At 40.7% G+C, this 27564-nt stretch overlaps 1 protein-coding gene across 3 annotated transcripts in view; it reads left to right on the forward strand.

Moving 5' to 3' along the window:
* TTC39A (tetratricopeptide repeat domain 39A) overlaps positions 1–27564 on the forward strand; it is a 58462-nt gene continuing 30898 nt past the window's right edge. The window contains exons 1-8 of one of the 3 annotated variants that reach the window (XM_037403490.1): positions 1–179; positions 11259–11363; positions 18956–19087; positions 19755–19831; positions 20283–20350; positions 23240–23304; positions 25741–25840; positions 26832–26897. In XM_037403490.1, the coding sequence (XP_037259387.1) occupies positions 139–179; positions 11259–11363; positions 18956–19087; positions 19755–19831; positions 20283–20350; positions 23240–23304; positions 25741–25840; positions 26832–26897 (654 nt within the window). In that variant the 5' untranslated portion in view covers positions 1–138. Of the gene's footprint in view, positions 180–9025; positions 9135–11258; positions 11364–18955; positions 19088–19754; positions 19832–20282; positions 20351–23239; positions 23305–25740; positions 25841–26831; positions 26898–27564 lie in introns of those variants that run through there. The other 2 variants (XM_037403488.1, XM_037403487.1) reach the window with 2 other exon arrangements.

Raw genomic sequence — 27564 nt, forward strand, 5'->3', positions numbered from 1 at the left:
CGCCGCTGCTTCACACCATGCGAGGTGGCTGCGGCTGCCGCCCGCATCGGGGAACAGCAGGAGCACCGCCGCCAGCCCTCGGCGCCGGCCTCCCCTCCCGCAGCTCCGGGAGCCGGGGCCGCCCTTCCCGACGCCTCCATGGACTCCCGCGCGGCCAACAGCGGGAGCGGCGACGCGCGGTACGGGGGGGGCGGGGGGGCCGCGGCCGTTCCCTCAGGCCGCGGGGGCAGCGGGGTCTCTCCCGGCGGGGCGGGCCAAGGGCCCCGCGGCCGCGGGAACGCTCCGTCCCGGGTGGGAAGCGGGCGCGGCGCGGCGGGAAGGCCCATCCCGGAGCAGGGCGGCGGGTGGCAGGAGGCGCCGGTGCCCCGGCGGAGCGGGTGAGGGTGGCTGGTTTCCCGGGTAAGCTGCCCGCCTGGCTCCGGGGACGGCGGGTCGGGTCGGGAGCCCCGCTGAACGCCCGCCGGCCGGCGCCTCCCCCGCTGCGGTCGTGGGGCCGGGACCACCGGGCGGGGCGGACCCGGGCCCTTCGGGCACAGAGCGGCGCCGTCCAGGGGGGCGGCTCCGTCCGTCCCTCCCTCCCCTTACCCACCCATCGCAGCTACCGGCGGGGCACAAACTGGTTCTTGCACTTGCAGGGTTTTGTTGGTTTTTTTTCATTGCTTAGACAAAACCATTAGCTTGAGCTAATTGCATACCTGTCCTGAGAGCCTTTAGCAGCTCTACGCAAATTCCTTTTGGTTCGCGGTGCTGTGTGAGGGCCGGGCCGTGCGGCCGGGGCGCGGGGCGGCCCGGGGCCCGTTCCCGGAGCCACCCGGGCCGGGAGAGCCGGGCGCTCGGCGCCGCCTTTGCTGGCCCTCCGGAGCCAGCTGCAGGTGGATGGCTTCCCTTCCTCCTCTCCTGCCCACGTGTGCGCTCCCTCTGCCCCTAAAACACACAAACTCCCGTTGTTTGCATGTGAGGGAGTTGTTTCTTCAGAAGCTGTTCTTTCCTGGTGGGACGGTGCGCTCGCTTTTAGACGTGGCTGCGTTAAAGGCCTGTTTGCGGATTCCCTGTTTGACATAAGGCCGTTGAAATAGTCTGCACTATCATCTGTGCAGGACTGGAAACTTAGTGCAGTTTTTTGCGAGGTCAGCAAACCATTTCTCTGCCTGGAAGAGTGGTAAAGGGTCCTGTTTGTGGCTTTCCATGAAGTGTTGGTGCGCTCCGTCTTTGCTTGCGTGCTTCCCCTACATCTTAAAGTTGAAAACAGCAAATACCAGCCTGAGACATTTGTTTGCAGAAACCATGATGAAAAATATTTCCTGAACTTTAGGTTACATGAGCTACACAATAGTGCTCACTTTTTGGTGGTGTCTCTATTAATGTTAGAACAGAGAATGGAGGTAGGAGGTCACGTAAAGCAGGAAAGTCCTGTGGGATTAAAAAGTACGGTGTGTTAGACCTGCCAATGATGCAAAATGATACATGTGTTAGTATTTGTAATAGCTCTGTACAGATTTATTTCTATGAGCTGTCTTGATAATTCTTCAATGAACCAACAAATTATTTTTTTTTAATTTGGGGCGGGGTTTTTTTGCTGTCCAGCATGGGAAGGTGGGCCATATGTTTACAATAATGATATTAAATGACTTCTAGGTCTTCTGTTTGCCCTAATAGCAGCAGCAAAGGCTGAGAGGTTGTCGTTGGATTGCTCTTCAGAAGGTTTTGAATGTGCAGAAGAAGGTTGGCACAAATGTTCAGAAGCAGGAAGGAGTTTGCTGAATTTTGCTAGATTATTGGGCAGGTTGTCCCAAAAGTCAGACTGCTGCTGAAGCTGCTGGAGAACGTGGTGCTGGGACCTCGTGTCCTTTCCGCAGCTCCATCTACTGGAACCAGCTGTCACAGCCCAGTGTGCCATTGCACCAGGGTGGAAAGTGCCTCAGGTGTTTTGGTTACTGTACTACAAAACGTTGAAAACTTATATATCAGGATTTTTGCTAATTTTTGGAAAAAAAAAATATTCCCTTATTGTAGATCACATTTTACTTCAAATGCTCCTTTAAAACCCCATGTTTTCTCAGGGCTGAGCTTGAGTTTGCTTAGGTTTCAGATATGTTTCAGGAATAGATTGAAATTATTAGCTCATAGTTGGAGGACATGATGGTCTAGTGGACTGGTTGGAACTGAAAACTTGCCAGATTTTTTGAGCAGGGGTGATGAAAAATGACCTCCCATTTTGCAGATATTCAGCTTTTGTCTTCACTTTGATAATAAACCTTTGCGTCATCTTTTGTAGAAAAAACAATTGCCAGAACAGAGTGTGAATGTTAGGGTGGTCATTCAGGTATACTTGACTTAATAGCTTGAATCTCAAATGCAAATCAAAGGGAATGCTGTACTGGAGTTGCATGTAATTTTATCTTTCTCTCTCTTTGGCTCTAACTAAAATTGACATCCTGAGTTGATGAAATCTCACTATGTCTGCATCAAAGTTTTTAATTTTGACACATCTGTATTTCTTGTCAGAAAGAAAAAAAGAAAAAGAAATCCCAGACTGTTCAGATTCCAAGTTCAAATTCAGCCTTGCTTTTTTTAGGCTTTTTATCCTCAGGTAGCTCACTTAGTTGTTTTTGCATTCTGAAATGGTGAGAATAATAACTGTCTGCTTCTTGAAGCTATTGTACCTAAGAATAATTCTTCAAAATGTCTTTAGAAATAGAGTGCCAAGAAAACTTGCTACTAGTGCTTTTTGTTTTCTGTTCTTGAGTATTGATTCAACAAGCAGGTTCGAGACAGTTACAAAGGCATATTGAAGTGCTGTGCTTGAATTTTTATTTCATTGGAGAGAAAGTGGCATTGTTATTGGTCAAGGTACTGTGAAGTATGCTTTGCAGATGACTTCTGAAATACAAAGTCAGTTTGTGGGAAGCTCTTAGGGAAATAGAATCTGAAATTTCACGTAAAGCAATGATTAAGGGCAAAGCAGCAATCCCCTATTTGTTCAATTATTTTGTGTCGTTCCTTTTTTTTTTCTTTTTTATGAGAGCCTAAAATACTGTCAAGCAATGCAATTGAAACAAAAGCATGTTGGTTGTTGTTTTTTAAGTTACAATAAAACATATTACAGGGTAATTTATTTTATTTTGAAAACGTTTTGCATAGATTTAATGCAAAAAAACCCCCGAGACAACCCAATCCAAATAAAAACAAAAACCAAACCAAGAAACTTTTCAGCTCAGATTAAGTACTACAGGAAAATGCCTTTTGGGCCAAAATGTTTATTTCATCCCTTCCGTCTGAAGTCTGAAGTGAAGTGTAAGTCAGCGTAAAAAAGTACAAACCAGAATTACAAAGCGCTGAGGTAAGATGCATAGGTAACTATTTTGTTACCTACCAGTCAGCGTTTGTTATTGCTAGGTAATGCAGAATCCATCCGAAAGGGGAAATTGCATAACATCCCTCCTTGAATTCATGCTGAATCTTATTTCAGAAATAATACAGACCTCTAGTCTGATCTTGCAGTCCTTAAAAAAACAAATCTCATGGATTGTCTGACTTCTTATCGTGAATGTGGCAGACATGAGCTTACATTTTGCTTAATGCTTCTTTTATGTTTCCTGGGTACCTAAATGTGCTCAACACCATTGCAAGTGCATGACAGTGGTCTAGTGCAGCTCTCATGGATTTCTTGTTATTTTTAATATGAACAGGATTAGACCTTTAAAAATTGAAAGTAACTGTGTCAGAAGCGTAGATTGACCAGAGACAGTAAAACTGAAAAGTTAGAGGACTTTGAGAAATGAGCAAGTGGGCCATATAAGGTTGTCTAAAGACGTTAAGACTCTTAAAAAACCCAAAATATTGATCACATCTGTCCTTCAAAGTGACAAAGGTCGTAGAGCATTTGAAGTGAAAAAGAAGAGCTTTTAAAACTTGCTAAGTATTAATACAGACTGATTTATGATGAAAAATTACTCTTAATTGTAGTGATCCTGTAAATTTCTGTAATGCTGGATGTATTTGTTTTCTTTCAAGTTTGACCCTGTGTGAGCTAATTTTTAATTTGTTAGGTTAATGCAGTTCCAGGATGCTTAGGCTGATAATTTGTAATTTGCCAGACTATATTTTTCATTCTGTTTGATGCAGACAGTTCTACTGACTGGGAATAATCACCCACAATGGTGCATTTAGCCCTCTGTGCGCAGTCATGGCAGTACAACACGGAAAGGGAAGAGCAAAATGACACTAACACTTTTTATTTGTCTGAACAAACTTATCTTAATGAATTTATTGCATTGTTTGCCCATTCAGATACAGGATGAGAGCTGTGAATATAATGCAACCTAGATCCTGCTTGGTGCAAGTTAAACAGCGGTGGAACCAAGGGCAGAACACAATCCTACCAACTCTGTGGACTTTGTTCTGCTCACTTGACTGCTTTGCCACATCCCTTTGTTTTGTGAGCCTTCGCTGACACAGAATGACTGAAAGCTTGAGTACCTTTTTAACAAAAGACCTTTGACATGGCTAAGGCATCAACAGCTTGGTGGTTTGAGAGCTGAGTTGACCTCAAAAATAGTCTGCTACCATGTACGTGTACATCTTGTCCATGGACAGCATGAAATACTAAGATATCCTGAATTCCAGAACTGCATCACTGTTGTGTCTCTATGCAGAATATTTGGAGAACATGAATATTTAAACCTTTCCAATTGCTTTGCTGTTAGAAGTAGCAGCATTTCTGCAGCACCAAGGAGTCTTAGCCACAGGCCAGAAACGTGTTCAAGAACACAGAAAGATAGATGCTGAGGTATTAGTAGCTTGGCACATAGAACAGGAAAGGATACGGCAGAATTCATTTTCTTGCATTAGCTTATTTGCTTTTGAATTATGAAGACATTTCTGTATTGTCTAAAACCTGAATAGTGACAAATTATTGTGAGAACTGCTTACTGGTTCTCCTTTTCATGGTAATGAGAGCGCTGTTCATCCAAGATTATTTCTGATCTCGTGTGGTTTGGGAAATGTTTGCAAAAGAGGAAAATAATTCTTCCCAAATGATGTGCTTTTTGTTTTCTTTGAATGTAGAGATCTTTTTCAGTGTCAGGCTCAGAAAAATTGTGACACAATGTTGCTCAAAGCAGTCGTCTGTTTAGAAGAGTAGTAGTCATTGATTTAGGAATGGCGTGGCAAACTTGAAAAGGAAGTAATCCCAGGTGTATCCTGGTAAATCCTAACATCTCTGTGATTAGCTAGCAATATGAGAATGGAAAGCGGTGTCATGGCAAGAATTTCTGTATTCAGTGGTGATACTTTTGAAAAGGTGCAATGGGAAGGATGCCTGGTGTCAGTGACGGTATTTACCATACATATTGGGCTGTGTGTCAGCCAGCCAGGTTGGTTGAGGTGTTTGAGGTTCATGTGTTTGAGATGTCTTTAGCTGTTGGGTTTTTTTGTTAAGAACTGAAATTTAGACCTTGGAAATGTGATTTGGGCTGCTCCCCACATCTGTGAATGGTTGAAGTGTTAGCACTGATGAGGGTCCGATAGCCTGAGTAGCATGGTGTTTGTAGGGAGCAATATGATTTTACTGTCCTCTTCGGAAAAAATGAAGCTGCTTTGGGCATGTGAGACTAATCTCTTTTCAGTTCTATTTCATACTCTGTAAAGAAGTTGTTTAGGAATTTATTACTTTCTTTCTGACAACATGCCTAGAAGCAACCGTCTCTAAATCTGTTTGTAAAGATAGAGAGACTAATGCTCGTTATTTCTCTATACATACTGAGCTCTCCACCATCGTAGTAGTAAGGTGTGCTGCCAGGTGTATTCACTATTGATGCAGGTAGCTGCAAAATTATGTGTTAGTTCAGCCCAGTCCTTTCTGCCAGTGCTGTGAGTGTTTGTGCGGCCTTTTAACAGCATGAGATAAGTATTATCATGTAAAAATTGAAACTGAATGTTACACAGACAGCCCTTGACATAAAGGGTGCAGAGGAGGCCAGAACACCGTGCTGTCCGCGTTGTTAAATATAAAATAAAATCAAGAGCAAATACTACAAAATTATTTAACAGGAAACTTCTGCGCTGAAATTGTAGCCCTTCGGATAAACAGCTCTGTTCTGCTTGCCTTCCAGTGGTAAGGCTGGGTGCTGAATGGTTTCTTATTTGTGGCAAGAGGATGCTCCATGGAGTAACAGCAGAAGCAGGAGCCAGCTGTGCGGTGTGGGGGGAGCTGTCGCAGCAATCAGCAGGTCACTCAGGCTGGTGTTCACTAGAGTAGCTTTGTGGATGTGTCTGAATCAGATGAGAGAGCAGTGTCAGTCATTACTGAGCCCGGCTGCGCTGGTGCTGTTCAAGGCCCTGAGATAGAAGGTCTCTAGTATGGTTACAGAGATTTTGCTGAGAAGTTTCTTTGGGAATATAATCATTCCATGAGATGCTTCTTCTCTCTGCTCTGGCATCTCACTTGCTTTACATGTTTGGGACTAGCCTGCATTTGGGAAAACAGGGTGTGCGTCCATTGCTCCCTATTCCCAGTCTCCTGATAATGAGAAGAAAGTCAACTCCTGAGTCACTAGCACTTGGTCTTCTCTGGTGGTTTGTCGTCAAGTACTGGTTTAGCTCAATTGTGCTTGACTCTGTATTTTATTCGCTTCCTCCAAATGAAGTTACCCAAGCTACCACACCTGACTTATGCAGATAATGTAGATTTGGCAGAGAAATTCATCCATACTTTAGGATATGACTGATTTAACTTGCTTTCCATGTCTCACAATACTGAAGGAGTTCTTGAATTACTATTAAAAGCATTACTATGAAGGCATAAACTTCAGACTTCCCCTTTTTTGCAAAGTTCTGATAATTACTGAAGTCAAATGCATCCGTAGTTCAGCACTTGCAGAATACAAGGTTCAAGACCCTTTTTATTGAAGAAATCTGTAAAACCCAATGGCAAGTCATAAAGCATGTGCGCTGCAAACTTACAGTAAAAAAACAGTCAACATCATGCACACAGTGAAGTAAAACTATGTGGAAATGTGGTGACTCCCGTGCTCAAAAAAGCCTTCTCTCCCCTTCCTTTTGATCATGGAAAACATGAGTCTTTACTTTTGAAAATGCTTTACTTTTCATTAATACTCAGAAATTTAATTTTGCTTAGTTCTCCTTATTCATTTTGTTTGATATTGCTGTTGGCATAAAAAGGATTTGATCTTTAAATAAAAAGGGCATTGTCTAGTATGTTGCCGGTAATTGCACTTCTGAGTAGAGACAAGGGAGATGCAGTGGAGTAGTGAGTTCATGTCTTACCTTAAGTCACAGGAGATACTATAATTCTGTTTTGTGAAGCACCCCCAGTCATGGTCCCCAGGGCAAAGTTCATAAATAATAAAACCACAGTGAGAACCATATGACTGTCCTTGCAAGTCATGCTGCCAAAAAGCAAAAAAGGAAAGAAGCTTCTGAAACCAAGGGGGAAGTGGCCCAAATTTGGAAAGGTTTCAGATCTTAATTTTTCAGATTTGTTTTCCTTGGTTAAAAGGAAATACTGATACGTGTAGGGAAAGACAGGTTGCATGCTGAAGGTCATCTGGGTATATGTTTTCCAGAGAAGTGGTATTCAAATAAATACTTACCAAATCAAGTCTTGAAGAACTGGGCAGAAACAGCCAGAGCCTTCACCATACAGAACTTTAAAGACTATTCGGAGAAATACAGTGCAGTTAAATATTATATAAAAAGCTAGTGAAAATGATGAATAATTTTTTCAGAGTAGCTCACAATCCTACCACGGAAGCAACCTGGCCTATTTTAAGTTGCAACCAGTAGTTATACCCAACTGGAGATAAAACCAACCTGGTAATGTCTTTTATGTCCTGCTGTGGCCCAAGTACATGGTGCTGTTAGGAACATGTAATGGAGTTGTTAATGGGGCAGCCTGTGGGTCTATTACGATAATTTTGCTACCAAATGCAGCACAGGCTTTTCCTGTACAGGATGTCATAAAAACAGCAAGAGATTCAATCAGGTGTGTTAATATCTTCAGAGCATCTTCCTGAAATTATCCCTTGCTTGTTTATCATTTTTGGGTCGTACTTCATCAGTTGATGCCTTTGTTATTGGTACTGCTTTGCATAACATAACAAATAAGACGGTATATAGGAGAACAGAGAAGTATCATTTTTAACAGTAGATGCTCTTGGAGAAACTAATTTAGCTGATCATAGATGATCAACTTTCACAGTCCAGCTGCCATGGGAGAAGGGACTGCTTTTGCTGCTTGTAGCTGCCTTTCTTACATGCAGGACCAGTACCGCTGACATGCCAGCAAAACAGTTTGGGAGTATATATTATTTTATTTGGGGCAAAATCAGCCAGGTGAGCTCACTCAACTGATTAAATTGTCTATGCCAACTTGCCTCATTTTGCTTGGCATCCAAGTGAGATTTTTACAAAGAACATGTAAAGCCTCACTACCTCCGAGAGTTACAGGAACCAACAAAAAGCAGCAGTTTGACTGGTGGATTGAAGCGTGTTTTGTGGAGAATCCTTGCTGGGAAGAGGTCCTTTCTTGTCTCCCTCACCTGTCTGTTCCTCACATTGACAGCAATTACTGCCTCAGTTTTCCTGCATGTCAGCTGGCCTCATTTGACTCTCCATTCTGGTTCATAGGTTTCTGACGTGGTCCACAGCTACATACAGTAATTTTTGTTGTTTCAGATCTGTAATTACAGGGATGTTTGACTTCTGCCTAGTTTGTACTGAGTGCGAGGCAGCTGATGCTGCCACTGATGTCAGGCAGGTCTGTAGATCAAAGATAGGCTGACAGCTGACTGCACCTTCCACGTTTGGTAGTATCCACTGATACATGAGCTTCATGTGTCACGGGCTGGCTCTCACATGGCTCATTTGAAGTATGTTGTAAGGGACTCAGTGGTGCTCGATGCTCGTAGCTCTCATCGTGCCATCCGTAGTGACCAATCAGAGGGTGGGGTACCGCAGGCAGGCGCTGCCCCAGCCTGTGCTCGCCCTGTGACTGTCACTCTGAGCTGGGTAAGTATCACCGAGTGCTGCTGCCGCCGCTGGATGTTCGTGCCTAAATGCTGAGCGGGCATACAAATGACTATGTCAGAAAACACGAGAAGTTTAACAGAAAGGTAAGAGCAGTGCACAGCATTTTCCATTTGGCTCAGAGGCAGCTCAGATCTTACTGTCGAGAGAGCAAGAGGGAATCTGCAGCCCACTGAAGCATGACTAATCAGTTTGCTAAAATGCTTAGCACTCTCTGGTTTAAAGGATTTCTTCCCTGTTGTTAACAGCAACAAACGTTGATTTGTAGCATTTATGTAAGGTGTGCATTGTGTTCAGGTCTTAGCCCTTTACTTGGGAGCCACAGGAAATGTCAGGTTTCCTTGGAGCATCAGGGAAGTGTGCAACTTCTATTTTCGCTGCTGCTGAAGGTGGCACTGTGTTAATAATTCTTATTCCAGAAAAAATGCCGAGTAATTAATATATCCTATTTGTGCTTTGAGCTTCAGCAGTATTTTTTTCTTTGCCATCTTTCTGTTTCAAAGGAGTATTTTGAAAAGGTTTATTTCTACTTATTATGGGGTAATGCTCCTGCATGACGAGAAACAAACAAAAAAACCCCACATAAAATGTTACTAGTCTAAATATTTTAAAATGTTTTAGAATATGTTCTGTATAGTGTTAAATATGCTATTTGGTTCAGAAACACAGACCTGTAAAAAAGGCAGGTAAGAATTGTAATACATGTAAACAGTAACTGGCAAAGTTTTAATTGTTACAGTAAGTAAGGCTCACAATGGTTAGGTGGACATGATATTGCCTATTGTATGGGACAAATGCCAAGACTTGGTTAATCAATGTTTGCAAAGCACTTGGAGGGTGTCTTGGGTGCGGAAGGATTTGCAGTGTATCTGAAGCGTGATGACAACAGACACTATGAACAATGTCGTATAATGTTTCTCTCAAATTTATAATCCTGTTCTTCATATATATAATTATGCTCTTTTTCTTTGCAGTCATTATTCTTAAAACCTAAACCAAACCACTGCTGCAGTCAGTGGTTATTACTGATGCTATGGGTTTGTTCTGTGCTCCCGGTCTTTTCCTTGAGATGATACCAGGACTTTGCTTTCTGTTTTTCCTTTCAGGAGGCTATATGTTGTGCTATTTTAAAGGAAGTAACATAGTTTCAAAGTCACAAGACAGATCACATCAGTTACAGCTGTTCCTAGTGCAGAACATGATGAGGATATTTGTACTTCGTTGGGGGAGCCTTTTTGTACAGGCTTGTATGCAACATACTAGTGCAGTATAACTCTTTGAGCATTAGATGCAGATGTTTCAACTCTCTTAACATTGGCCAGGTGACTTTAACGTTAGTGCAAGGCCTTGCTGTTCCTTCTGTGGATTTTTTTGTCCAGCAGTTCTGGTGGTGATGAACTTGAACTAAACTTACTCGGCTCGTCTGCAGTATCCTGTTGCCAGTAACCCAAAGACCAGATGAGAACCCTTGTGACAGGTCAGGCTGACATCTGAATGTTGTACAGGAGGAAAGTACAGCTAGAGTAAGCCACTGAGAATCTTCTGAGCTGAGATGGAGCAGCAGGTTTTTTGTTTGAGTGCAGTAGCACTTCATAGGGACAGTGATGATTCCAGGAGCATGCACAATGTGAAATTTAAACTCACCTGCAAGTCTGTAGTGGTCTACTGGTCAGGAGCCATACTGGACATGAGCTGAACTGAAGCTGATGTTCCAGCAGCAGTCGATACAATAATCTGATGCAGTTTGGCAATGTCTCATCCTTAAAGTGACAACATGATCATCGTGTCACTAGCCTGCAGTCTCTGTCAGCCTTACGCTCAGTCAGATGTGCATTGTCACCCAGTGCTTCTGTGTTCCTGACTCCTGAGCTCATCAAATTACCATGCTCCCACATGGTAACTTCTGCATGTCTGGGTCCTTGTTTACAGTACGTGCAGTCTATTTTATTTTCAGCAAGTACAAAACTTAAATTGCTTTCCACAGGATAAGAGTGTAGTTAAAACAAAACAAAACAAAAATCCCCACAAACATAATGGAAGTCACTTTCATATTTTGCAATTGCTGGAAAAGGAATAGCAGATTATATATGAGATTATATGTAAGATTATACATAAGACTAGAACTGAAGAAGGCGGGGTTCGAACGTAGCGGTAATGCACTGGTAGAAGGAGGACAGATGTGCTGAGTTTATTCTCTCTTCTTCTGGCAGGTCACCTACATCAGACCTCAACAAGGCATTGCATGAATGTATGGCAGCTCTGGATCTATTTCTTAACAACAAGTTCTCGGATGCTTTGGCTTCTTTACAAGCAAAGTAAGTTGGCTACTTTTACTAGTTTTCCTCTGTTTATTTTTCTTTGCTTCACTGTCTGTCAGGAGAATTGACGAGACAGCTAGTTCTCACAGTTGATAAGACTGCATAGGTTTAGTTCAGAAGGGGGTGGTAAGTTCACGTGTTAAGTCTGGGGGAAGACAGAGTAAGTGCTTTATGGCTGGGTGAGTAAATAACAAGATTGATCAGAGGTAAGTACAAGAAGTACAGAACTGTTGTCCAGAGAAGTGGCCCCTCAGCTGTAGTACAGTATGTGAGATTCTTGTTCCTGGAAGAATAAAAACAATCTTCTGTCACACACCGGCCGACCCACCCACCCCATATTTTTCTGTACACTGTGAGAATTTGAGAATTTGTAGCTTTGTGTCTAAATGAGCAACTGACCATGAATTGCCAGGTTAGAGCCATTAGGTATGAATTCTTGGGGTTTTGTTGTTTTGTAATAACCACTTGCAGAAACTTTCTCACAGCTTTTGCAGTTCAGTGTAGTGGTCATGCACTCTGTTTCCTGAATGCATTGCAGCCCAGCATATAATGAGTGGCCCAGCTGCAAGCAGTGTGGTTATAAAATAGCTTTTAAAAACCATTGTGTTACAGCATCTGTGATTTTTTCATACCCTGTCCTGAAGTTACCTGTGCTCTTGGCTTGTTGAAGTCTGTGGTTGATTCGCATTTTTTCCCCCAGTTTGCTCCATTTATTTTTGAGCTGTCAGCAAATTACATCATGCCTTCTTTCAGGCCACTGGAATATGAAATGAGTAAAATTCATAGGTAATGCAGTAGTATGTGTTTGATATGTATTGGGGTAACTATAGTGAATATGACATACCTGCTTTGCTGAGATACCAGCCTCAGTCTTTAGTGTCAGAATCAGTAGCTTAACCATGGAACTACACTCTGTGACATTCATGATGAATTGTAGGCTCAGATATATTAATAATACTGGTTTTATTCACAGCAGTGTTGGTTTGTGTTTTTATGTCATCAGAAGGTATCATTAAAATGGTAAGAAGAATAACTGTGGTTTCATTAAATTCTGACAGTAGAGCCCCTGTGCCCATCTGGAAATGCTTCCTCGGTGCTTAGCATAAAATAGGGAGATGCTTTATTGAAGGAGGTTTCCGAAACTGCAGAAGCTAGTGAGGCCACGGTAGGGAGGGTGTGTGTAGGGATGTGGTGTCTGTTAATCCATTTTTCTTTTGTTGCATATGGTTTTCATTCACCTTTTATTGGGCTCTGCAGAACATATTTCACGAGCTGATGCTCTGGTTTTGTACCTGACTGTATTCCACACTGCAAAACCATTTTGGAACTGATTTTTCATGTTAGCCTGCTGTTATGAGGAGGCCCTTATTCCTGTTGCCTTTGGCAGTGAGGAAAATACAGACTTATGGTCTTCGTGAGTGTAATGCAGAAACAGGATGCTAAATTTCCCCACAGATGATATCCATTATGGACACACTCCATCTCTTTAGGGAATGACAAGAGCTGTAGAGTGGGCACATATGGTAATACTGAGTATTTTCTTTAGGAGTCATCAGTTCCTCACTATTGCCTTCTAGCGTGCTGAGATTTGAAATTGGTTTTCACAGTCCGTAAACATACTATCTTTGTTTAAAGAAATACTTTCAGTTTTTACATGCTTGTAAAGAATTTCATATCATAGATTTTGCAGCTTTGCCACTTATGTTGTAGGACATACTCTGCTCTGTATTACATTATTGCAGATTCACTAAATTACTCACATTTGGCTTCCACAATAAGTGTATTTTCAACTGATTTGTACCATGTGTAACTGAGAGCAGATTTGGCAATGTATGAGAGTTAAAATCAGAAGATCTTTCCTAGCAGCTTAGAAATAAATATCTGAGGATGGTGTCTAGACTTGTGTTGAGGTAGAGCTCTTTTTTTCCTGTTAGAAAAGCAAATCCATCATAAAGAAGAGATCTTGTTTCATAAAAAAAAATTGATCTGGTGTTTTTGCTGTGTGTTACATAACTTTTCCTGTTTCCTCAGCCGCCTTTTAGGTTTTACAGTCAGTTTTCTTTTTATTGTCATTAACAATCACAGTACAGTAGTGGACTCCTTGTGGTTTCTGCTTTAAGTTTAATTAAATGAATGTTTTATATGAAGTATTCACATAAGGAATTTCTTAAAGAGTTCTTAAAATCAGTCACCAAGCACAGCAGTGATTTTCAATATGTAACCTGTTAACTGTGACAATGAGTGACACTGAAACTGCCCAGTCACTGGAGTGGGGTAAAAAAATCTCATCTTCCTTCTCAACTCGGAGGTACATGCAGTAAATTGATGAAAAGCTGACTAATTTTAGCCCTTATGTAACTGCAAACAGGTAATTGTTAATGAAAGAGTTGATTCTGGTGAGATGTCCCCTTCCCTTCCCCAAGACAAATGTTTAATATTTTAATAATTATCCTGTAGGAAAGTATGACATAATCACCTGGTAGATTGCATATGTCAAATCACTTGGGAGAATGGTAAATAATAAAAATAAATTCATGGCACAGAGTAGTCTGGATCGTTGGATGAGCTGCAACACATCTGTGTTGCTGCTTGCAATATTGTCAGAACAATATGAGAATGATTAATTCCAGGCAGTTGACATTATTCTGAAAATAGCCTCCAAAAAGCATTTGGTGGTGTTTGGTGGAATTATTAATTCTAGATTATTTAATTCTATTAATTCTAGATTAATTCTAGAATGACCTTGTTTGAAAGGGGTAAGTTCAGTCCTTTGATGTGGGAGTGTCTCAGGGAGGTGTGAAAAGATTGTGTTACTGCTGTGCTAGTTATTTGTGCAACTCTTGTTGGAATAGTGTAGTTCTGTGGTACTATTTACTATCACTGGAATTTTTAATATAAAACTAATTTACAGTATTAAATGTTATCTTATATATTCTGATCTTTAAAAAGTCTAAAGAGGTTACTAAGGAATGGAAGCCTTTTGTAAGGGCTGTCTTCATAGTGTGGTGAAATGTTCTTACCCCTGTAGAAAAAAAGCAAGTATGAGGTTGTTCAGTGGGATGGAGGAGCTTTCTCTGGAAACCAATGTAACAAAGGTAGTGTGTGATTGTCAAAGTGAGAGGAGTGAAAAGAGTAAGGGGAAGCACACGGAGGTAGGGTGAAGCTCTAGGCAGTGTTTGATGGTGCACAGTTCTGCAGAAAGCTCAAGCTAGCTATTTATTGTAAAGAATATCATGAACATGAAGAAGGTCATTATTTCTAGGGGTGTTTTCCTCCTTTTATGCCTGGAGTCCAGAAGAATGTGACTTTTATAGTCTTTGTAATTAAATACATTGCTGCCAAAACCTGACTTAATTGTTGGTTTCACCTCCTAGATGGAAGAACTTACTAGACTGTGGATTTTGGAGAATGGCTTAGATCAAAAAGGCTCAGGGCTTCTCTTCTCGAACTGCAGCTTTCTGGCATAGGCCAGACCCAGACCATTCTGGCGGCTTGTGGTAACAAGCGAACCTCCTGGTGGCCGATCAGAGTGGTCTTTTCTAGTTGTGAACTTAATACTGGTGGGGAGTTTTCATAGGAAGCAGGTTTTTATTGGAAAACGATTCATCAAAACAGAGAGGTTTTATGGAAGCCCAAGCAATAGGTCTAGCGGGTTGTTTAGACGTGGGTGGAACTTCTGATCAAAGGTGAGGAAAGCCTTCAGGCTCTGGGGGACCACGTTCTCCTGATGTGGTTTAGATTTGGGCTTTGATGTCTCACTGTTGGGTACGCCTGGATGAACGGACTGCTGGCTGGTCTGCGGGAGGGTCTCTCTCACTCTGTACTGTTGAATTTGGTTTACTTGTTAGAATCATCTTGATACTAAATCAAGGCATGGACTTAAACCTGGGATTTCTGTAACCTGGTGATGCATGTCGTGCCTGCTGGATTACTGTAAAAGGATCCACAAAAATATTTTTGGTACTGTGCTTTTGGCAAAAAATACCAGCCCCTGGGTTAATTCTGAAGTCAAACCAAGCCGAGGTTTTTGATTCTCGTACTTCAGCTGGAGGGGAGAGCTGTCACTGTCCTCAAGCAGGAATAAAAGCGTTCTGCAACAGCTCTCAAGAAAGCGCACTGCTACAAGACGATAATGATTGCACTGTAGTTGGAGAACAAGCATGTGGCATAACTCCCATCACTGCCTAAAGATATTACTTATAATCCTCTTATGCAGTCATGTGATACCAAGTACTGGGATAAGTCATTAATCAGAATATTAGTTGTGTTTATGTCATAAAGGCTTGTTAAATCCAACAATGTCCTGGGGAAAGTGCTGCTGAGGAATCAAAAGAAGAACAAAAAAAAAAAAAAAACTGTCAAGTTTCATTCTGTATCCATCCATATAAAATGCAGGCTTTAAAACTTCTGGCAATATGCCAGGATGTTATTGGCAACAGTACTTGCATGGTTAGTATAAATAGTGTAGATAACTGTTACATTTGGTTGCACTTTTACCCACATCCCAGCTCTTGGAAAAAAAAAAAGAATAATTTGAGTGTTGATAAATACAAGTTGACTAATGATTGTTGATAAATACCAGTTGAATAATGATAAACACCAGTTTACTAATGATAAACATTAATTATTAATAGCAAAATAGATGAAACCATTGGTTAGGGCAGGGGTGATTTGGTATTAAGCAAATTACTGGAGAGGGAAATCCTTCACCATGTATATGTGAAAAGTATCAATTTTCCTTTTAGTGCAGTGAATTTAATCTTTTATCTGCTTTGATTTTGAAAACAAATTTCTAGAATTTTGGAAGGGAACTATTTTAGTGCCTTCCCTGTGCTTTGAATTTGAACCTTTGGAAGGGTTTTATATTAACATGAGATGAAGTGTGTGTTTCTGCACCTGTTGAGGCTGATTAATCAAATGAACAGGAACGCTTTTATCAGGCTGGCATTTTATAGTATGCTCTTTTTTTATTTTCTACCTTACGTTATCAGCTTACTGAAAGAATCTTGACATAGGAGGCCAAGACAGTTCTGTCCTGACTCCACTGGATTTTAAACTCATTTCCCTACTATGTCTGTTCTTCTAACGTTGGAGATGAGATGGATGTTAGCATAGTCTGGAGTTCCTAGCACTTATGGCAGTAGGTGATTTCCCAAACTGGCTTTTCTGCTAAATTGTTTAGATGTTGGTTAGACCAGCTTGTTAGGTAAACTGTGGACATGATGAGGGCAACTAGGAATTAAGGACAGCCACAAAACACAGACTGTAGTGGAGTTTAAAGATGTACACTGCAAATTTCTTCAGCCTGCTGTGTGCCGTGTGTATTGGAAAAAGTAACCATCATCCTATGAAGGCTGGCAAGGGAAGCACCAGATATGTGTGTAACACTGTCTGCACCAATGCTAGGTATTATTTTAATCCCTACATCTCAAAATATATATATATACAGAGAAAGTGAGGTTCGTATCATCACTTGAATGTTTCTTTGATGATTTTATTGCATAATGTCATCTAGGGGGGGTTACTTTAGATGTAGACAATGTTATGTTTTGGTTCTGGAAAGCACTAACCAAACATCAGGGACTCTTGAGAAATACTTAAGGGTGTTTTACTCCATCAAGCAAAAGAATTAATGCATAATAATGTATGGATTGGTAGAAAACTTTAAGGGATCCACGTCATCACAGTGAGTTCTTAGATCATTGATTAATGTAGGATTGTCTTAAATTATCCTTAAAATCATCCTTCAGTTCAATACAGATACCAAACCTGGGGAAGGCAAGTCTATTTCCGGGGAGGAATTAAATGAATTGAGGTGTCTTTATAGTTTGGCTTTTGCCCTTAAAACAAACCGACGGAATCAGGGTGTTTGAGGTTGGAAGAGACCTCTGGAGGTCACAGGCTCAAGCAGGGCCCCCTGGACATGGCTGCCCAGGACCATGTACAGACAGCTTTTGAGTATCTCCAAGGATAGAGACTCTACAAGCTCTCTGGACAAGCTTTGCCAGTGCTCAGTTATTCCAATAGTAAAAGTGTGTTTCCTGATGTTCAGGCAGAGTTTTTGCCTGTGACTTCTGGTCCTGTCACTGAGCACAATGAAAAGAGTCTGGCTCTGTCCCATTTGCATCCTCCCTTCAGGTGTGTGTGTATATATATATATGTGTGTTATAGGAAACCCCTGAGCTTTCTCTTCTCCAGGCAGAACAGTGTCCCAGCTCTCTCAGCCTTTCCTCATAGGAAAGATGTTCCAGTCCCTAAATCATCCTCATCGCCCTTCGTTGGACGTTCTTGAGTATGTCCATGCACTGAGGAGCCTGGAGCTGGACGCAATACTCCAGGTGTGGCCTCAGCAGTGCTGAGCAGAGGGAAAGGATCTTCTGCGACCTGCTGGCAGCAACGCTGCTCTTAATGCAGCCCACTAGCCCTATTTGTGGCAAGGACACGTTGCTGGCACTGCACTTCCTCCTTGAAAGAAAAAGAAAATGAATTGTCTCGTTTTGAGAAAAAAACCACCTGAAGTACACGTATTGAGGATAGCTGTGCTGAGGGTGGAGATTTTGTTGAAAGGATATCCTTGTTTGACTGCAAGTATTTTTGAATATTCCCTGCCATATAGAACTACCCAATCTATTCTAAAAGTGTACACAGTTGAAATAGCAATTGTCGCTTTAGTAGTATTTGTCTAAGTTGTGCTGTTTGTCAGGGGTGGATTAGCAAGGTCAACAGAGAGTTTCTGTGGCAGGAATCCATCTGAACTTGCCCTTCAACATATTTCCCAAGTCATCTTTATTGGGCCTGTACGCCTGAAGGTATTTTGATTCATTTGCAGAGGATTATACTGTACATAGGTACTGGCTGAATGCTGTAAATGTGTTCAATATATAAACACCTCTTCCTGCCAGAGGAAAGATGCTGGCAGTGGCTGGATGTGCGAGTTAATTGTTTTCCTTGCACTAATACCAAAGTTTTTGGCTTTCTTCAAAAGGGGAACCATCTGAAATCACAAAGAATAATACAGAAGTTGAACAGATTGGGGTGGAGGGTTAGCAGAAAGGGCGAGGAAGAAAAAGCTGTAATGCTTGACATAGACTGGAATGCTTCTGTTGGGAAGATTTGTTTGAAGAAGATTCTACTTTGACCATGGTTATAGTATTGGATTACTTACCTCCTTGAGTCTGTCCTTAGTAACTCTCCTAAATTAGAAGAATGTCTGGATTTGTGTCGCATGTTGCAGTATTCATTAAATACACCAGTAAAAAAACAAACAAACACACACGATTCTGTCATTCCTGAACGGTCAGCCACATGGTTAGTTCCTGTGCTTTATGTATGTTAAATACCTATCCTCACCTCAGGATTGGAACATATTATCACAGTTATTGAAACCAGAGTGGTAGGCATGATTTCCTATACAAATCTCGGTCTATAATGTTTCTTGATTAATTTGCATGTCCTTTGTGTTTGATTTCTAGTTCATGTAGAGCTTGATCATCAGGCAAATACACTTCTAGAATTGTATTTGTATTTGTTTTTTAAAAGTAATAATACCATCAAATCAGCTGTGCTTTGCATCTTGTGGTTTTTTTCAGAACTAAAGACAGTATGTATCACGCGCTGACTTACGCCACCATACTGGAGATGCAAGCTATGATGACGTTTGATCCTCAGGACATACTGAATGCAGGAAACACAATGAAGGAAGCTCAAGCCACCTGTCAAAAGTAAGTGTGGCGCAATTCAGTCAATGAATAGTCCCTTCATGGGAAAGTTTTGAAAGACATAAAGGCTAAAAAAGGACACGTAATTTCATAGAATCATAGGAAAACTGAGGTTGGAAGGGACATCAGGAGGTCTTCTAGTCCAGCCTCTTGCTTGAAGGAGGTTCAGTTATGAGGTCAACAGGGTTTTCAGTGGTCTAGTCTTGAAAACTTCAGTTTACTGCAGTATCTTTTTTTGCCAGTTAGATTTTTGTCATATCTGTAGCCCCAGTTCTGCACTGTCTGGAAGTTATTTACGGTTTACAGACACTGCAGGATCTTCCCATTTGGTGATGGCTATACTGTAGCTAGCTGTCTTTGAGTCAACTGTACTCCTACTTCTGTACACACATGCGCACGTACACACACAGAAAATAAATCAAAAAGCACCCTTGTCCCCTTCCTTCACCAAGGCAGATTTCTGCATGTGAAAGGTAAAAGACGGATCCCAGGAGGACCACGCTGACTAAGTTCTGTATGAAATATGCTGAAGTTTGTGTGTGTGGTAACATGACAGAGGTTTGGTGAGCACTAGAAATATGTTAGTGAGTGTATGGGTGGCCAGCTGAATGATACGGTTCTCTGTTGTTGATGCTTCATGTTCAGAATGACCAAACTCACTTTTCTACAGATTTAGGAAGAAATCTACAGTAGCTGATTCTATCAACAACCTTGTGCATAGGCAAAGCCTTGAACACTTCACTGAAGGTAACGTCGTCCCTAACACACACAATGTTTTCCTCTTCTTTTTTTTTTTTTTTTTTTTTTTTTTCTTTTCAATCTGCAGTTTGAATTGTGTAGAATTGTTCACCCAGAGTGTTTTTGCAGATTGTGAGTTCACTGACAAAATCAATTATTTGGCATGTGCTGGATCAGTGTCTTGGCAATTGCTGTGTTACCAATGTCTAGAAAGTTTCTAGATCCAGGAATTCCTGGAAAGCACCAGAGAAATTCCTGTAAAGTTTCTGTACCTGTGTGTCATTTCTGTTTGGGGTTACCTCAGCAGTCTAGAACTAAGCACTATAGCAAATTTTGAAAAGATTTTTCTCAGTTTGAGCTTTGTGATCTTATTCCTATCTATATTAATGAGCTAATAAGTGGTTTTTAATTACTTTGTGTCTGATTTATTTGTTTTCTTACCCTCGTCACGTGATGCTAGAGGAAATCCATGCAGAAATCTGCTATGCTGAATGTTTACTTCAGAGAGCAGCACTCACATTCCTCCAGGTATGGATTCCTGTGTGGCTTTTTTGGAGGGGGAAGAAAAAAGTGCGTACTATACAGGTTTCTTTTCTTAAAATTAGTGGAATGGTAGAAGACCCTAGTTTGACCTAGTGGTGTAGGAGTCTCACCTGGATTTTTAAATCTGGATTTTATCTGGACCATCTGCTGATGAGATAGTAGAATGTGGGTTTTTTTATCCCTAATGATTATCTAAAAATCCTTATGTTGATACACGTAGCACTGAGTCCCCTATGATGCCCTTCTCCAGTCCCTTTTGAATGTGTGCAATTAATGGCAGTAAGCACCGATTTTCAAACACTGTGTGCTGAGATATCGGATTAAAAAAAAAAAAAAAAAAAGAGATGGTCATTGAAGCTGTGCTATGCTAGAATGCAAGCAAGACTTTCAAGACTTTTGTTTCAGTCAGGTTGGTTTGCTTTCCCAAGGCTACTTCCTCACTTGTTTGCTCTTGAACAACTAGTACGGTCTGCATAGCTAATAGGCTCCACACATGCTTTTTGCTAAACAGTGCTGCCTGTCTTTAAAAGAAGGAGATCTCTCCCTCTTCTTTGAATTTTATCTGTCTGTACTAATGAAGCTTGATTTTTTTGATGGATCAACATTAGCAATACTTACTTGGGCTTCAGCTTGCGATTTAGATTGTTAATCATAGTTGAAATAACTGATTTTTTTCTTCCTGATTTGGCTGTACTTGCTACATGACAGTGGGATTGCTCCATCTTTGCAGAAGGGATAATAAAAGTCACGTTCACAAAGGGCTTCTGCTTCTTGGATCAAAGATGCTGATTGAGAATGAAATGCAAGTGGTGATTTTATAGTTGTTGGGAGTTGCCAGATGGGCTCTGATTTATGTTGTTTATGATAATTTATGAACCATGTAACCCTTTTCAGCAATCTGCCGTGCCCCTCTGCTGGGAAACTACTGCTTCATAGAAAAAACAGTAGTCAGAGTAGTTTCTTCTGAAGGTTTTTAGAGTGCTGACGATGGTGACTTTATGGTAGGATGATGGACTTTGAAGTGGCCAGGGTGTAGCCACCTATTTCCATATTCCTTTGGGATCCTTTGGGATTAGTAGCCTCTAGCACTGAGCACAGTTTGGTTGATATCAGAAGCTATGGAAGCAAGGTTTTTCAGAACTTCTTCATTGTGCCTGTAAGAAAAGAGTGTTTCAAGGCAGTGCCTCTTGTTTTTAAGCACTATTTTCACAGGCGTCTGTTTTTAAAAGCATTTATAGGTATGTGAAAGATTTAAGAGTAAGAAAATAATTTCTTGTCCTGTTCTGCATAAAGAATGTCTGTGTATTTGCTTCCTCTTCTATTCTGTGTTTAATTTTTCATGAACACATGAACTGGTTTTAAAAATTAAACAAACGCACTTGGTTCCAACAGCTATTGAAGTGGGTTAGATTTGAAGCTTAGTGTCAATGACCACATCCAGTTGAAAACACATTAAAATTAGTTTCAGGATTTTTCAAGGGCTGTACTATTCTCACATTATTTATCTCTGTTGTTGGTATCATGAGTATTCTGAACTTAAACATTTTTAAACCATCTTCTTTCCTCTTTCCATTTTCCATTCAAAGGAAAATAGAACTGAACCTTTACATACGGTTAGGTATGCTGTACCTCACCCCAGCTGCTAGTTAAAACCTGACTTTCTTTTTCTACAGAACAAAGGAAAAAGGAAAGCCATTTTTCTGTGGTTATTTCTTTTGCATGTGATTGGGATTCAAGTCTCTGGGGATGTATCATCAGAAATTACATGCTCATTTATGGTTATAGTTTCTGTCCTCAGTTATCATTCTTGATAAAGTTGCTGAAGGATGACTGTAAAGGACGTAGGCTGGTGGTGGTGTTGCAGGCTGCAGGAGTAAGCCCTGCTCTTCAGTTCGGGTCATTAGGCTTCCTATACTAGTTTACAGAAAGCAAAGTCCAGAAGATGTTGAACTAACTTTGATTGGATTGAGTTATCCTCCTGACTTACGGAAGGATGGAAAGCTCTTGGAGGCAGGTTCTGTCTCTGTTTACATACCTATGAACACAATTGGGCCAAATGTTCATCTAACCTATGCTGTTTTCTCCACAATGCCTTATACAGCCTCTTAAAATACCATCACAGAAAGATCATCTCCTAAATCACAGGTAGTCTTCCTATCCCAAAGTAACAGCAAGTATCAAAACAAGCCAGAATGACAGATTATATGCAATGAGTGAGGCAAGAAACTGACACCAGAAAGTTTCAAGACTGAAGAGTTCTCTCTTCAGGTTACAACTGTAAACTAAGGGCCCCCAGATACGCTTTACTGTAAGTTCTCGGTGCGTTATAGCTTGTAATGTAACATGTTATCACGCTAGTATGGATCTCATAGATACTTGAGTATTGAGACCAGAAAAAAGCATATCCTGCACAGCTTTACTTTTCCTTGTTCCTTTTTAGGATGTGTAACTATATTCTGTAGGCTCCTGAGGATGGGCAGTTATTCGTATCTGGTGCTGAGTCAGGAAATGCTCAGACCTTAACTGTGCTGAGGGACAAATGACAGAAAGGTATTTTTTGAAAGAGCCACAAATGCATGTAACTTAGGTGCCGCTCATTAGCTTTGTACCTGTGTTCAGTACTGCAAGTTCAGATGGTCCAGAGGTCACAAGGGCTAAACTAATCACAGAAGACATCAAAATAAAGTGTACATGTTTGAACAGAGTGAAAAATATTTTAATATAGAAAGGAAATCCTAAATCTGTGTATTGTTTCTCAGAGACTTACATTGTCTGTGTCATGACAGTTATGTTCAAGACACGTTCATCTCAAGAAGACAAAAGCCCTTTATGTGCTTACAAATCCATGTTGCTAACCTGTTTCCATTCTAACAGGATGAGAATATGGTTAGCTTCATAAAAGGAGGCATCAAAGTCCGAAACAGTTACCAAACATACAGGTAAGTTAGAGTGATGATGTGAATAAGTGTATTCTTTCAGTAAAAAATGCTGACAGTCGAATAGTCCAATTTGCAAATTAATTACTGTTGTATTTATTGCAGCCTTTATTGTGGGCCTCATGTCTATAGCCTTTCTCAGCCCACACAAATTCCTCCTTTGCCTAACAAAGGACATTGATATTATGGTTGATTTGGATTGTAAAGATAGTGGACCCTAACGCTGTTAACTCCCAAGGTTTGCCTACTTCAAGTACTATATCCTTGAAATTATGTCAAAAAATAACTTTTCTAAATGATGTAGTGCTCTGTGTCTGTATAGCACAATTTGGAGGTCTTGCAGTCATTAGGCACAAGTAATGACATTTCTTTATAGTTCAAGCTGCACTTTTTGGAACATTCAAAACCAGTAGCTGAAGCACAAGTAATTCTATAATAAATGCATGAAACTAAAAGAAAATTACGAGACAATAAACTGAAGAGCTTGCAATGAAAAGTGTAAGTGGCTTCAAACAAAGATTAAACAAATTTCCAGGAAACAGATTTACAGGGGCTAGTTAGCATAGTAGAGCAGATGCAGTCTCTCTGCATCATGAAGTCCCTGAACAGACAATTCCTAGAGGTTGCTTTTCCAAGCATATACCACTGTCTGAGTGAAATTTTTGCTTAGCTGGGCTTTTAATCTATTTAAATATGGCAGTTGTTCTACTCGAAAGAGAAAGCATGTGCTATTGGAAATGATAAGCAGAGTTGCTTATCTGAACTCACAATATGCCCATTACTTAGTGTCTGCAAACCAAAAACATCTGCTTAAGCAGATTTCTTTTCATCTAGGAAGTTACGGAGAGCTACTTTCAATATACACAAAAGCTTTTGAAGTACAGTAGTAAATTCTGAAAATTACATTAAGATGTACACCATGGGAAGCATAATCAGTTGTGCCACAGTAAATTAGTATATGTAAAAGCAAAGTGTTATAAATCTAGTAGCCCTTAGGTGGTCTTCTGCAAAAGAATGCTAGTAACTTGCATATTATTAAAACATGTATTTTAACAAAGGGAAAGTTTGTATGTGAGATTGGCAGTTGTGTTTTTTGTACTGTACCTTTGATGTAGGAAGAAATAATTGTTTGCCGTTTTGGTGAGAGCATGGTGCAACAGGTTACAGAGAAAACAATGAAATACGGAAATGGGACTTCACTTGTTTTGATTGATCGGTATTTTTACAACATAGTTTCCGATATAAAAAAAGTCATCTTTCCTTTCCCCACTGTCAGCAGTACTGCTTGATAATCTGCAACAACAGTAACACTACAAAGACAGGAGGAGTAAATGTTGCAAAGATACAATTTTTAAAACTCTCTTTCAGGGAGGGAAAAAGATGGAATGAAATAGAACAAAATTCAGAATGGAACATTTGCTTCTTGACAGTGAATAAAAAGTATCAGAAAACTTCACAGTAGTACAGATTTATGTGAATAATTTTAAAAACTGAAAGCTAAATATGCATCATGTTTTGTTTTATTTTAGGACTTTAAATCTGGGCTCAGAACAGCCACAAAAAGTCACATGTCTAGCAGACACAAAACAGCATCCAGTCCAGTTTCTCCAGAAGTATACTGAAAGAGGGAGAGAGGTGACAGTGTCTGTATTTGTGTGGGTTGAAGGCAACTCTAAATGCAGGTCCATTGTAAAGGCTGCAATTACAATGAATAGTCCTATATCTGTTGATAACAACCAGCAGATAAAAACATGACAGCCTGCACACAAGTATATGGCTGCCATTACGACAGTGTTTTTCTTTTCCTACTAATCAACAAAATAAATTAAAATAGTAGTGTGAAAAACACATACCTACAGAAAGCTTGGAGACAAAACAGATTCAAATCCAGCTGGATTACACAGGGAAACTACAAGGGAACACTACAAAGTTGAGATCTATGAAAGTTAGAAGAATAAGTGAAAAGTAAATTCCGCTATACCTGCCCGTTTAAAAATATTTCTTAAAATTGTCTTCTCCTGTAGGTAACAAAATGTTCTTTTGAATGAACATGCACAGAAAGAGAACATCTAATCCAGGGATTTGTGAAACTCAAATCAAATTTGCTAGTTTAAACTTCCTGCATTGCCCCATCGTATCTTCTTACAGTTGTAACGGTTAGTGTTGCTCCCAGCAGCCACTGTAGAAATATTTTCAGGCAAAAATACTGCATCTGTTTGACAGGAATTCATCTCCAGGACTCCATATATTTAAATTGATAGTAATGTGACATAAATGTTTTGTAGATAAGTCCAACAAAATGTTGTTCACATGGATGAGATGGCAAATTGACCTTTTTTGAACTACTATGTCATTTGAGATAATTGGGTTACTTTCTTACTGAATTGTAATTAATCATTTTATTTACTGACAAAGTAACAGAATCTTGCGCGTTTTCAGGGAGCTGGACAGTCTCATACAGTCTCCGCATTATGTCAAAGGAGAGAACCATCTTCATTTTGAGGGAGGTGTAAAACTTGGAGTTGGAGCATTTAATCTGGTATGTCCTAACTGTTCTTCTCTTGAGCTGAAGTCCTGCAACCTCCTGAAAATGATCCTAACTTAAGTATGTGTTTAATCAGTGTTACTAATCATATGGTTAAAATCAGGTGTATGCACTGACACTTGCAGGATCCCAGTGCCTGGTCTAAGAACACCAGGTAGTAATACACTTTAGAAATAAAAGAGACTACTACCTGCAGCATGGACAACACCGCCTTGTGTGCGCGGACCCGCTCACGCATCTTCATGGGGAGATTATCAGGGTGTTCGTTAGCCAAGTGACCAATGTTTGGGAGGCACTTGGAAGGGAAGATGTTACGATCTCATGAGAAGAGACCCACTGGGATGGGGGCCAGGAGAAGCCTTGCGCAGAAGCAGCTGTTGCCTGTGTGTGTTGACTTCCACTCACTGTTTAACAGGCACTTGGGAAGCAACCAGGGACTTGGCTGTTAGCAGGGCAGCTGGTGGGACAGGGGACATGAATGGGGCCTGGGCTGCTGCTCAGGCCACTTTTGGCCGTTGGTGTTTGTGTTCTGGTTGGAAAGCAGGTGGTGAAATGGTACAGGATGGTTCCTGCTATGTCAGAGAGGCATTGACCGAGAGATGGTGAGAGGTGATGTGGTTATTCAGGTGATGGGCTGCAGAAAGTGCTTGGTGCTTCTCCTTGCTTGCATGACTTTGTGTGAGTCTGGCACATGCCCAAATGTTATATTTACTGCACAAATGACAAATCTGTCATGTGCGGTATGCATCCAGTATCTGAAACATCCAAGAAGTAGTAGAGTTACTAAGCATGTGCTGTGTAAACGTATTTCTGTGTGGGGAATCCTGGAGGCACAAGGTCCCTATATTAAACAGATATTTATGTTCAAATTGCATGCAAAATATAGTAGGTGTATATATTTACCCAGAAAATCATCAGGAGGCAGCTGGCAGCTGAGAGGCAGAAAGTCTAAGTTACTGCATAACTGTTGCATTTCTTTCTATAGACATTGTCCATGTTTCCTGCACGGATTCTGAGATTACTGGAGTTTGTTGGATTTTCTGGAAACAAGGTAAATGTGAACTAAATAGTATTGGTACATTCCCCTCACTCTGAAATTAAAAAATGGAGACAGGAGTTTCTCTCTTCTTCCTCACGCTAGCTGTAACCCTCTGAAACACTCCAATTGGGATCACACGTGCGCATCGTTGGCACTGATGCTTTCATGCAGCTCAGTTTTCCTTTGTGTTTTTGTCTGAACTGGTACACTTTGAAGGTTGTGATACCATTGCTCAGGGATGTTACAGTTCTGAAACATAAATACAATGGTTAAATACAATTATGTTGACATATTTTTTAGTTACTTGTCTTCTGATGTATGCTTGTGCTTAGAAATCCATTGTCAAAAGTGTATTCTTAACCTTTAATATATTAGCTTACTTATTAGTTACTGTCATTATGGTATCTGAGTGTCCCTGACAGGTTCCTGTGTGACATCCAGTTGGGAAAAAAGAAATTCAGTTTCATTTCTGATATTTTTTTTTCCTCCATGTCTTTAATAGCAAGTGGTAACTTGAGTGTGGCACCGAAATTCTCTTTGCCTGAAAAAGTGCTTTTTTGCCTAGAGAGTAACCAGTCTGACCTGTGTTGTTTGTGCATGCAGTTTAAGGACAGAAGTTCAGTAATGAAGCACCAATAAATTCACATGAACCTCAGTTATTCTGCAGGACAGGTGCACA

The sequence above is a fragment of the Falco rusticolus genome, chromosome 11, assembly GCF_015220075.1.
Source record: "Falco rusticolus isolate bFalRus1 chromosome 11, bFalRus1.pri, whole genome shotgun sequence".
NCBI classification, from domain to species: domain Eukaryota; kingdom Metazoa; phylum Chordata; class Aves; order Falconiformes; family Falconidae; genus Falco; species Falco rusticolus.